The following is a 12202-nucleotide window of genomic DNA, read 5'->3' as shown; positions in this document are numbered from 1 at the left end:
GTCATGATGTGAGGTTAAGCCATAATGCAAACTGTTTATACTGCTGTAACATGTCATTAAGGTTGTTGAGAGGATCTGATATCTTAGAGTGCTCTCTTCAGTTAGCCTCTGAGAGATGTCAAAGAGCATTGTCATAGTTTTGTTAATATTAATTGTTAATTTGATATAATATAGATATGCCAAAGCTCATTAAAATTGGATGGCAACTTCTCTTACACCTCTGAACTTTTCTCCCCCTTTTATCTGTATCTGGTTATCCACATGCATGGGGATATTTAGTTCTGATAAAGCCAGATTTAAGTCCTTAATTAATAGAGAAAATAGGGTAGATCCCAATAAAAAAAAGCCTTGAAGGGGTGCATCAAAGAAGGTGCTTGCTTCGCAGCTATCATGACCAGCTGCCTCTTCAAAGATCCAAGCCCTTAGATCATAACCATCTAGTCAGCTCTTCAGAAAAACCAAGTGTTTTGAGCGTCATTTACTACAAAGAGTGATTGACTCGGATTTCTATTTTTATAGCAATAGAATTGTTTCCTTTCAGCAGCCCCTTCTTCATGGTAAAACGGATGACATCAGTAACACTATAAATTGCACTTACAGAGTTAAAGGCTCCTTTTTGCAATGTTGGTATTCATATTGCTGAGTGTCAATACAAGGAGAAAAAGACTGAAAATGTAGGAGACAAGTCAATATTGAATATCGCTTTTCTCCTTTAAACTTTTTTTTTTCCAGAGAGGGGTGAGCCCCCATCTCCTTACCACCAGTATCGGGGGCAAGCACTCCTACACATTCTGAAATCACCATACAACAGAGAAAATTGAATATTCCAAGAAATGGCAATCTTGGGTTTGGTATGTGCAAAGCCATTTTTGGCCATTCAGTCTGTGTATTACAGGACTCACTGAAATGGGCCCTGACATTTCAAATTGTTACCATGTTAAATCTGTTTTCATTTTTTTAACACCTTTTTAAAATGTTCACTTAAGAAATAGGTAAACGTACATTAATATGAAAGAAAACAAAGCATATTAACATGTTTCCAGTTACATATATTATACATCACATGTTCTTTTGTATAGTTATCAGTCTGACAATGACATTGCTTAAATTGCTCAATTCCTGCTTTCCCTTAAACCTTAATCCTCCTCTAGAACATTATTCTACATGTATTATTCCCACATTTTCCATTTATTTGTATGTAATTTGCTCCTTCGCTTTACTAAAGATCCCATTTCCAGTTCTTTTATCTCTGTTGTGTTAAATTTGTTTTTGAAGCTATATGGCTTGGGACAAGAGACCGCATTTGCCAACCTGTTCAACCAAATGTAAGTTACTATCTTTTTAAGCATCTCATTCAAATCATGCCAACTGTGCTGTTTTGTCAGGTGTACATTAACCTCCTTTACACTCTTTCTCTTGCCGAGCTTTGTAATGCAACGTTTGTATGTTTTAAATTAGTAATTCTTCTTTGTCACGTAAAAGTTATAATCTGCCATTTTTTTTTTGGAAAAGGCAAGGCTTTTCAGAGAAGACCTCTCAATGGTCCCTGTTTTGGATGAATGTTTTTGGAGGTTAATAGTGGCTGCCAACAGATTAGATTAGCTTTCATTTTTTTTCATGTCTCCTAAATCATGTCATCCTTTCTTTATTGTTAAACATGCAGAAGTAATGTTTGGTAGACATAAATTGCACTGTGTAAGATGATATTCCATATGTAGTGCTTTAATAGATTTCCATTTTACAAGTCTTGGTGCAATCAGAAGTAGCTTTCTAAATAGTAGATCTACAGGCATTTAACTTGTATAAACCTGTTTATTTGCAGGCTACTCCATTTGACAATGCATTGGATCACATTGCCAAGAAGGAGGAAGCCAGGCAGAGAGAGATGAAGAGGACAGCTACAATTCGCTGGTTTAAGGAGACTCAGATGCGTAAGGTTGCCCGCAATGGAACGTTTCCAAATTGGTTCCATGGCATGATCAGCAGGAGGTAAGTTTGCTGTATTTCAGTTTGTTTTCATGTTCTTTTTTGTTTCATACATTTCATAGTTCTGCCTTAAATTTCTTTTTACTCTTCACCCATCCCCTTTCCTTTATTTATTAACCCTTTATTCCTGTACTCAGCTTCATAACTACTTCTCTGCCTGCATTATTATTCCTGGGTTTTTTGCATGTGCTTATGTGTAAAAGCAAAAAGTGAAGCACAGATATGAGCCTTCTAAAATGATCCATTAACTAAGGGTATGGCATGTACAGAACTATAGTATAGCATGGGTAGTTTACAGGCAAGTGTTAAGAAGGCCACCCAAAGCAGCAGCAAAACAGTTAGACCAGAAAAGACTTAACTGTAGAAGAGATTCAGAAAACTGCATAAAGGAAAAAAAACTGTTTTTATATAAATAAAAGAGAGTACATTATATATGATACTGGCAGATATTTTTAACAGTTTTTTATATGGTTGTCATCAGAAACACTGGGTTTTGTCTTGTCCCAGTTTGGTGTCAAGTTGCTTAACATTTAAGTAAAGTCTGATGTTAGCATTTCATTCCATTAGGAGCAAGGTTGTTGGCAGTGGGTTTAAATGCTGACTTTAAAGGCTGGCAACTTGAAAAAAAGGGTGTTTTTACTATTTTTCTCTGTTTGTGAACTCGGAGGCAATTAAAAGAGCATATTTATAGATCAGAGGTTTGTATGGTGCGGGGGGGGGGGGGTCCCCAACAAAAACAATGTTTATTTAATGTGTTCAACTTTACAGTACTTACAGGTTATGTAACATCAAGTTATTTGTGTTGAGCATAATGGTTAATGTCTGTACCTCACATATAGAAGGTACAGGGATTGATTCTAACCATTTAGGTAGTTATTGGCTAGGCTTGTAATAGACTGCAGACTAATAGCCTAGTATTTACCTATGAACCCTAAGTAATGAATCTGTGAACAACGTTCAACTTTCAGAAATGCTACAATACTGCTTTAACTTCCTTGTTAGTACAGTGCCATTTTATAAGCTAAGATTAAAGTATTAAAGAGGAGGGGTTCTTATTACATGAGCAAACTCTAGAAATAGCTAACGCTCATTTGTTGAACCCAAATGCAAGAAACCACTGAATATCGAAGGAACGGATCAGCGAATTTTTTCCCAGGGAAAACATTTGCTGGGCCATTCTCCGGACTTTGCTGTTTTTCTTCACTGGGGTGCGATCTCTACATTTTTATTTATTTATTTATTTTTGAAATTCGCTGATCCATTCCTTCAACAGTTTGTGGTTTTGTGCATTTGGGTTCGATAATAGATTGTTTGCTATTTCTAGCGTTCAATCATATAATATGAACCCAAGAGGAAATGGTAGATGTGAGGTGCTGAAGCTCTGTGCATGAAACTAACATTAGTAATGTCTTTCGGCTTTTCCCGGTTAGGGGTCGCCACAGTGGAACTCTGGTCCGCTAATGATTGGTAGTTAATTTTTACGTGCCGAGTTACCAGCCCTGATGCACAACCTTCAACGAAGGTACGCCCATTCACGCACGTCTTCACACAGAAGACGCTCTAGCTGAGAATTGAACCATACAGCAATAATCATGATATGTCTGTGTGTACACTTGCCCTAGAAGCATGACCCCTTTGAGCAGTTTTAAAGCAGTAACTCAGTCACAGCTGGGGTAACAAAAATATACTAAATAAAATAGTAACATTTAGGCCAACAAATAATGGTTTACATCAACAGATGTGGTAACTGCCTCATTTTATGTTGCAGATCACTTGATTATATTACTTGTATGAGGGTATACGTGCATACATCACATTTACATTTTTGCATGTGTTTTTTGAACTACTTATGAAGCCTGTTTGATGAAACAAGTATAATAGTAATGTCTGTTAATGGTGCACAGTGCTGGTCCATGATGTTTTAATTTGGATTTGCACATAATTATTGCACATTGTTTATTCTAAAAGAAAATTATTTGTGGTTTTCCATAAATTAGTGTAGACACTGTAGACCAAATTATGTGAACATTAATGTTGCATAATGAGAGTAGTAATATTGTTGCTGCTGAGTTAGAAATATATTTATTTTGTTTTTTTTACTGAGTTACATCCACCGAACCAAAGGCTTCTTTACAGGGGAAACCTATGGAAATAAGCTCCAAAATTCAAATTAAGGGTCAGTTTCAGAGTAGATAGTACAACATGATGCTCATAAGTGTTGCAAATGCTTGATGTATGTCTTAAAATCTCAGAAACTTGGTGATATCACTTCAGAAATGCTACAGCCCTGTCAGGATTCCTTGACATTAGCTCTAGGAATCCTGTAACCTTCCAGTGAGATCTGTGGCACAAAAATTGTCCATCATGTCGTCCAGACTGCCTCACTTTATCAGATTAATGTAAGCTTGTGGTTTAGTACAAGATTACTCTAATCAGGCTATCACTGTTACCTCAGATTCAAGCACCGATGTCTTTCATTTGGAAATGAGCTTAGCTCTTAGATATTGTAAATGTGCTGTTCCTGATCATAATGATCTTACCTCTGTGATTACTGGCATGCATGCTGCTACTTGTGTTTGGAGCTGTGTCCCAGTGAGGTTGTTTTAGCATCCATAGGGGTCATAGGCCAATATTACAACTGCCCCAGTTGAGGAGGGGTCTCTCCATCTCAGTTAAAAGAGGCCTTGCTTACTCCCATCCTCAAAAAGGGTGGTTTAGAGTCAGACAGTATGAATAACTATCATTCTGTCTCAAACATCCCATTTGTTAATATTGTACTTGAGAAAGTAGTGTGGGTTCCTATCACGTAGTCAAACTTTTACAAGTTCGAACCTCATATGGTCGAAACCATAAGTTCGAATTTGTAAAAGTTTGAGCATTTCAATGGAAATCTCCATAAGCGGAGGTTTCCATTTTGTTCAATGGGGTGCGATCTCAGAGTTGGTATATTTAAGTAGAGGGGGGTGTGGAGGTGCAGGGGGACTTACCCCCTGCTTAAAAGTTTATTTTGTTTTCTGTATATTTGTTTTTTATCCATAGTCAAAGTTTTGTAACTTCAAACGTAATGGTTCGAACATTACGTGTTCAAAGTTATAAGACTTCAACTATGTGATATAGACCCAGTAGTGTAGATTCAGCTAGAATCCTACCTAAGGAACAGTGGCATCATTGATCCTTTGTAATTTGAGCTTATTGCTGTGACAGCTCTTACCAGAGTTTTATTGATGATCTAGTCAAGTGAGACTGACACCAGAATTCTATCTTGGTCTTTCTCGATCTCTTATCGGCTTTTGACATGGTTAATCACTGTACTCTTTTGGACTGTTTGAAGAATTGTGGCATATTTGGACCAGACCTATAAAATTTTGTCCACTTCTTTTCACCATGTAGCTACTACCAGTGGAATACAGTTTTCATTTTAGAGGTCTACAGTATAACCTTACACTGATAACACCCAGCTTTATATTTCATTCCCCTGATATTTGCATCTGTTCTCAACCATTTCATGAATAACCTGGAATGCTTTCATGATTGGAAAGCTTGTAATCAGCTTAAGATCAGCACATCCAAGACAGTGGCAGTAGTTGTTCATGCAGCTCTTGGGAACTATTTTATCCTAGTGTATCTCCTGACATTGTACAGTAAAGACCACTTTCCTTTTGTCTCAAAGGTGTGAGATGTCTGAACTTCCAAGATGGCTGCACATTGAGTAACAACATAACTCTAGCTTTCCAAGTGTGAAGATAGAAACTCAACATAGAAGGCCAATAGTCGTCTGTGTTTATAGGTAAATTTCATTAACTGGCTAGTAAGGGTATCGCCTGGATGCTAGGAAAAAAAAAATGCAGGGCACCTGGAAAAAAAAACAGCTACAAAAAGTGAGGAAGAAACACAGACTGGAGAAAATTCTACAGCTGTTCATCAAAAAGCAATGCAACCTCCAGACATGACTTTCAGTAACCTACAGGGGGACATACCTACAAGAAGACAAGACAACTGCACACAGTCCTTGTTAAAATAAATGAAACACTGATTGCGTATATTAACAGAGACAACAAAAGGCTGGAAAAATGGAAGAAACTTTACAGAGATATTCAGATGAGGTGATAAAGCTGCAAAAATCAGAGGTTGAAATGAAGAAAAAGCTGGCTGAATACGAGACTTCTCAGGAAGAGATGTTTCAAAAAATAATAGAATTAGAGGACAGAACAGTTAGAGAAAACCTGAGATTTTCAGCTATACCAGAGAAGCTGGAAAGAACAGACTGTGTTCATTTTATGAAAGCACAAATAAGCAACTGGACTGGTATTCCACAGCAGGAGTTGTTAGTTGAAAGTGCATATCATGTATGCACCAATCCTGGCTATGAGAAAACAGCCTAGACCTTTAATAGTAAAGATACAATCTTACCAGCAGAGGTTGTTTATTCTGACAAAACTGTGGCAGAAGGCCAAAATACTAAAAGTGGGAGACAGCAAAGTGTTTATGGAGAATGATTACTCATTGTACACCAGGCAGAAGAGGAGTAAATTCATTCCACTGTTCAGGAATTGTTGAGACACAGGTGTGAGATTCAAACTGCTGTACCCAACTGTGTTCAAGGTATTCTTCTCTGGAGGGATAAAAATCGGTTTTTGATGAAGTACATGCTAAGGAGGAAAAAACAAAAGTTTGTCCAACATAAAGTGAGCTGTCAAACAGAAGGAGAGTCTGTTTCTTGTTCTTCTGGTAATAAAGGCCACAGAGAGACTGTACCTGTGAAACCTTTTCCTGTTTCATAGGTTCATAGGTGGATACTAGGCTATCTGCCCGAAGGCATTTATAAGCCTAGCCAGAATGTGTTTGCTTTCGCCACCACCTTAGATTAGTTCCCTGTGCCTCTGTCCAGCAGAGCCACTGAAGTGATCCCTGAGGTAAACTTTGTTTCCCATCCACTTGTCAAGGTTTCTTTTGAAGAGTGTTAGCGAGGAGGAGGATATCTGTGTCAGCTGGAGAGTCTATTATAGCCCCTAGTTTGCAGTCATCTGCGAACTTGGTCAGCTATAGTCCTCTTGTGCTTGCCTGTACCTCTGAGAAGTATATGCTGAACAGGAGAGGTCCTAGGACTGAGCCCTGCGGAACAACACTTGTAACTGGTTTAGAGACGGACCTAGCTCCTGCAACTCTCACCATGTGGGTTCTGTTCGTGAGCCAGTTGGCAACCCATCTTGTGATGTAGGGGGTTATATTCAGGCTGGTGAGCTTGTCTATAATTCCAGAATGTGGAATACTGTTGAAGGCCTTAGAGAGGTCTAGGTAGGCTGTGTGTACCACATTTCCCTCGTCTATAGGCTTGGTAACTGTCTCAAAGAAGTCCACCAGGTTTAGGAGGCATAATCTGCACTTAACAAAGCCAAACTGGGTAGGGTACAGTGTTTGGAGGTTCCCAATGTCTCTGTTAATGAGTTCCATGATGATGCGCTCCATAGCCTTGCAGACCAAGCTAGTTAGGCATATAGGGCGATAGTTCCCGGGATCTGTTGTGGCTCCACCTTTGTGGAGCGGAATAACCATTGCTGTGCGCCACTCTATGGGGTATGTAGCCTGTGGAGAGGCTGAGTTTGAACAGTGTGTTTAGGTGAAGGGTTAGTTAATCTTTGAGCTCGTGTAGGACGCAGCCTGGGACACTGTCCAGTTCCACCGATGCTGTGTTTTTGGCTTTGGAGAGGGCTGTTTTAACCCAAGTGTCTGTGATTTCAGGGACTCTACATTCTTCTGGTATTGTTATGGACCCATTTGAGGGTGAGAGGGGGGTGAAGTTTGCTCTGAACCTCCCTGCCAGGATGTTGGCGATATTGGTCGGATCAGTGTATTTTGTGCCATTCTGCACTAACTCCGAGCAGATCTGAGCATTGCCACTTATATTCTTGACATAGCTAAAGAATGCCTTGTGGTTATCTTTGGAGTCCTTGGCAATTTTTCTTTCAAAGCTCTCCTTGGATGATTTTATGAGGGATCATAGTTTCTTGCTGATACTGATCAGGGATATCTTCCCTTCTTGGGATTTTACTCTTTTCTGTACTAGTTTCTTCCTTCTATTGTATAGCTTATGGCAGGAGTCCACCAGACTAGTTTCCTTTTCTTGGAGGAGTGAGTCTTGGTTTTGCTTGGGATGGCACGATCCATGCATTCTTGTAGCTGCCTGTAGAATGCATTAGTAAAGGATTTTGCAGCTTGGACAGTGTTATCCTTCAGCATGGGGGCTTTGAAACTTTCCACCTTGGTCTTAAGTAACGTATAGTTTGCTTTTGAAATGTTTTTCATGGTGGCTTTGTTGTCCGGGGGTGGGGACAGAATATGGATATCCAAAGTGATTTGTTTATGGCCACATCTAACCAGCGAGGGGTTGACCTCTGGTGTGGAACACTGGTCGCCCATGTTGGTGAAGACCAGGTCCAATATGTTGTCACCTCTGGTGGGAGTGTTGACCAGCTGAACCAGGGCGTTTGAGTTTATAAATTCTAGGAAAAGTTGGGCAAGGGAGTTAGTATTTGAGTAGTTCTCCCAGTTAATGTTTGAGTAATTGAAATCACCAAATATTAGGGTGTTTGGTAGGACTTTTGTTTCCCAGTGTTTCCAAAAACGTGGAATGGGGGTTCTGGGACATGGTGGGTGATCTGTAGCAAGCTACAGTTTGAATTGCAGTTTTGCCCATTGTTAGTTGCACGTGGATGATTACTGAAGCATCGTGCTGTGCCACTAAACTGGAGATGTGGGTATTCTTGATGAATATGGATGCGCCCCTGCCTTTTGTATTTCTGTTTGGGTTCTGTGTTCAAAATGTATGGTATGAGTTGTAGCCTGGTAGTGCTGGGGTGCTCTCTGGAGCCTTAAACCAGGTTTCGGTTACTGCACATATATTGATTTTCTCCATACTGAGGAGTGCCTTGAGTGCGGGCATTTTGAGGTTTAGACTTCTGGCATTGAGTAGCATTACCCTCAGTTTTTTGTTACTTGTGCAGTCCTTACTTATGGCAGTGGGTTTGTCTTTGAGCCTTGCCTAATAATGGCACTATGGAGGTTAGATTGGCAGGTTAGTCTTTGGCAAGAGGTGTAATTATAATATGCCGTCGGATGTTCCGGCCGCGCAAAGACAAATCTTTAAAGCCTAGGCAGGATGATTCGTCCTCGGACTCCGGACCTTTAGAAGCTACAGCTGAACAGGTGGATCCGGCTGAAGTTTCTGTTGAGTCCCAGAAACTTTGATTCTGGTTCTTCAGGTAGCACATGCTTAAAATCAGAGGATTTGATTACTTTAATTAGAGGTTCTATCCCTCCTGATGAGGCCCAGGATGGAGCCAGAGTTGGAATGTTTGGAGCAGGCCTCAGATGATTCAGAGTCTTCTACTGAGGACATTCAAGATTTCCTCCTTATTCTGATTCTGATGCAGAGGATTCCACTCCTTCTGCTTCTCCTCCAGAGGATTTTTCATTTTCAGAAACTCTGCATTCCATGAGGGAGCATTTTAAGTGGGAGGGACAGGATTACTCTGATTCAGGTGTATACCTCTTCTACTTTAGCAATGACAGTCATATTTGTACTTGTTTCATTGGCAAATGTTGAAGAGAATTTCCTCCTTTCAGCTAAGATCTAAAGTGGATGCTTTGGCAGAGGGCATAGAGTCTAAAGAATTGCAGGATTTAGTGCATGTTTCTGAACAGTGGGTAAGCAATCTTTGCAATGTGGTTTTGATTACAGGCTTCTTCTACTTGTCAGAATATGACAGAACAAGTTAAATATGGAATTCTGGATGCCCTTTGCAGTCTGAAGTTTTGTTTGGTCCTTTTGTGGAGTCAGTCTTAAAGTGGAAGTTCTAAGTCTATGTCAGACTGTTAAAGATTTTTGCAGGTACAAAAAGTTTAGTAGAAATTTGGGAGGAAAGCTGGAAGCAAAATGGATAGAGGCTCACAGACAAATTTCTTTACTTCTTAATAGTACTATTTCCTCTGTCAGAAGTGGGCCTAGGATTTTATTCTAGGTTTCTAGTTCCAAAGAAAGGAAACACGCGGAGACCAATTGGATTTATCTCTCCTCAACACTTACCTAGACATTCCATAGTTATGTGGCTTTACAACAGCTTTTACCTCTGTTGGGAAAAAAACTATGGTTACCTATCAGGCTTATTTCTGTGCCTGTCAAGCAGTGACACTGAAGTAATCCCTGGGCTGAAATTTACATTATCAGTTCTCCCATCCATTGGTCGAGCTTCCTCTTGCACAAGGCCAGTCTAGTGCTCTGCCTCACATGTGCCTGGGTGTGAGACTGAATACAGCTTCCCAGATGGCTTTTGACCCTGGAACAATGAATCTGTCTCTTTATTTCCAGCACGTCTCTATTTATAACCGTGTCAAGGTTTAAGTCTCCGCCCTTGTGGTTCTGGGATCTAGATTTTTGAGGTGAAGCATATTCATCAAATCTGGGTTTGACATGGCCTTATATGTCAGGCACAGGTCACCTCTGAGCAAGCGGTATGAGACTGAATAAAGCTGGAGTTCTTTCAGTCGGGCAGCATAAGACATATTTTTGAGACCCTTTATCCTTTTGGTGAGGAACTTTTGGGGCCTTTCAAGCTGCATCAGGTGTCTGGTCAGATACATTCCGAACGGGCATTGTACTCAATCATAGGTCTAATGAGTGATGAGTACAGGGGACGATGACCTCCCTTGATCTAGATGTGAATCCCTTCATGATCAGGTGGGCGATATAGAAGGTTTTCCTAACTACTTTAGCAACATGAGTGTCAAACGAAAGACTACTGTCAACTTGGGTCCCCAGATCCCTGATGACTTTTTCTGTGCTCAGTGGATTGTCACCTATATGGTAGCTAGGGGTAACCTTGTTTTTCCCGAAGGGTATGACTATGCATTTTTTGCCGTTTAACCTCAGGCCATCGCTCTCGCACCAGTTATCCGCTTCTGTGAGGCCCTTCTGGAGGATATCTGTGTCAGATGTGTTTCGACTATGGCCAGTTTGCAGTCATCTGCAAACTTTGTCAGCCATAACCCTGCTGTGTTTGCTTGTACTTCAGAAAAGTAGATGCCGAACAAGAGTGGACCCAGGACTGAGCCCTGTGGGACACCACTTGTGACAGGCTTTGAGTCTGACATGGCTCCAGCAACTCTGACCCTGTGGGTTCTGTCGCTAGCCAGTTTGCAACCCATCTTGTGATGTATGGGTTTACATTCAAGCTGATGAGTTTTTCGATGATACCTGAGTGGGGTATTGTGTCAAGGCCTTTGCCAGGTCGAGGTAGGCTGTATGGACTGCCTTTCCTCATCAATGGCCTTGGTGACTGTCTCAAAAAGTCAACCAAGTTTAAGAGGCAGGATCTGCCTTTGACAAAGCCAAACTGGGTTGGATCCAAAGTCTGCAAGTTCCCTATGTCTTTATTTATGAGTTCCATTATGATCCTCTCCATGGCTTTGCAGATAAGGCTTGTCAAGCTAATGGGGCGGTAATTTCCAGGGTCTGTGGAGGCACCGCCCTTATGAAGTGGGACCACAGTCACCGTGCGCCACTCCTTGGGTACGTATTCTGAGGTGAGGCTAAGATTAAACAGCTGTCCTAACTGTGGGTTTAATTCCTCGTTGAGTTCATGAAGCACACAGCCGGGGACACCATCTGGTCCCATGGATGCTGTGTTTTTTGCCTTAGTGAGGGCAGTTATCACCTGGGCGTTGGAGATGTTTGGGGGGCTACAATCCTCTGGAATAGATATCTCTCCTTTTGGGGGGGAGGGGGGGGAGAAGTTTGCACTGAACCTGTCAGCCAGTATGTTAGCAATGTGTGTAGGTTCAGTAATTTTCACATCATTTTGAACTAATTCTGAGCATATCTGGGAGTTTCCTCCTAGGTTTCTAACATAGCTAAAGAAGGCCTTATGATTGTCTTTAGAGTCCTTGGCAATTTTTCTCTCAAAATTTGCCTTTGATGATTTTATGAGAGCTCTTAGTTTTTTACTTATAATGATCAAAGGTGTCTTACCTTTCAAGGATTTTGCTCTATCTTGTAGTAGCTTCCTCCTTTTGTTGTAGAGCTTGTTTATGGCTGGGGTCCACCAGACTGGACGCTTGCCTTTGGTACAGAGAGTCTTAGTTTTGTTTGGGATTGCCTGATCCATGCAGTCCTGTAGGTGCTGGTAGAAGGCATTTGTAAGTGATTCAGCGGTTTGAGTAA

General features: G+C 40.7%; 1 protein-coding gene across 2 annotated transcripts in view; it reads left to right on the top strand.

The window, feature by feature from the left end:
• Positions 1-12202, top strand: part of LOC122807596 (myosin-IIIb-like) — a 2420886-nt gene that overhangs the window by 2257621 nt on the left and 151063 nt on the right. For both annotated transcript variants that reach the window (XM_044078517.1, XM_044078510.1), the window contains exon 25: positions 1823-1989. In XM_044078517.1, coding sequence (XP_043934452.1) covers positions 1823-1989 — 167 coding nt within the window. The remainder of the gene's footprint in view (positions 1-1822; positions 1990-12202) is intronic.

Source organism: Protopterus annectens, chromosome 1.part1 (assembly GCF_019279795.1).
Source record: "Protopterus annectens isolate FY-2018-M chromosome 1.part1, PAN1.0, whole genome shotgun sequence".
Lineage (NCBI taxonomy): Eukaryota > Metazoa > Chordata > Ceratodontiformes > Protopteridae > Protopterus > Protopterus annectens.
Note: the sequence above shows the minus strand (reverse complement) of the source record. Positions and strands in the feature narration are given on the sequence as shown.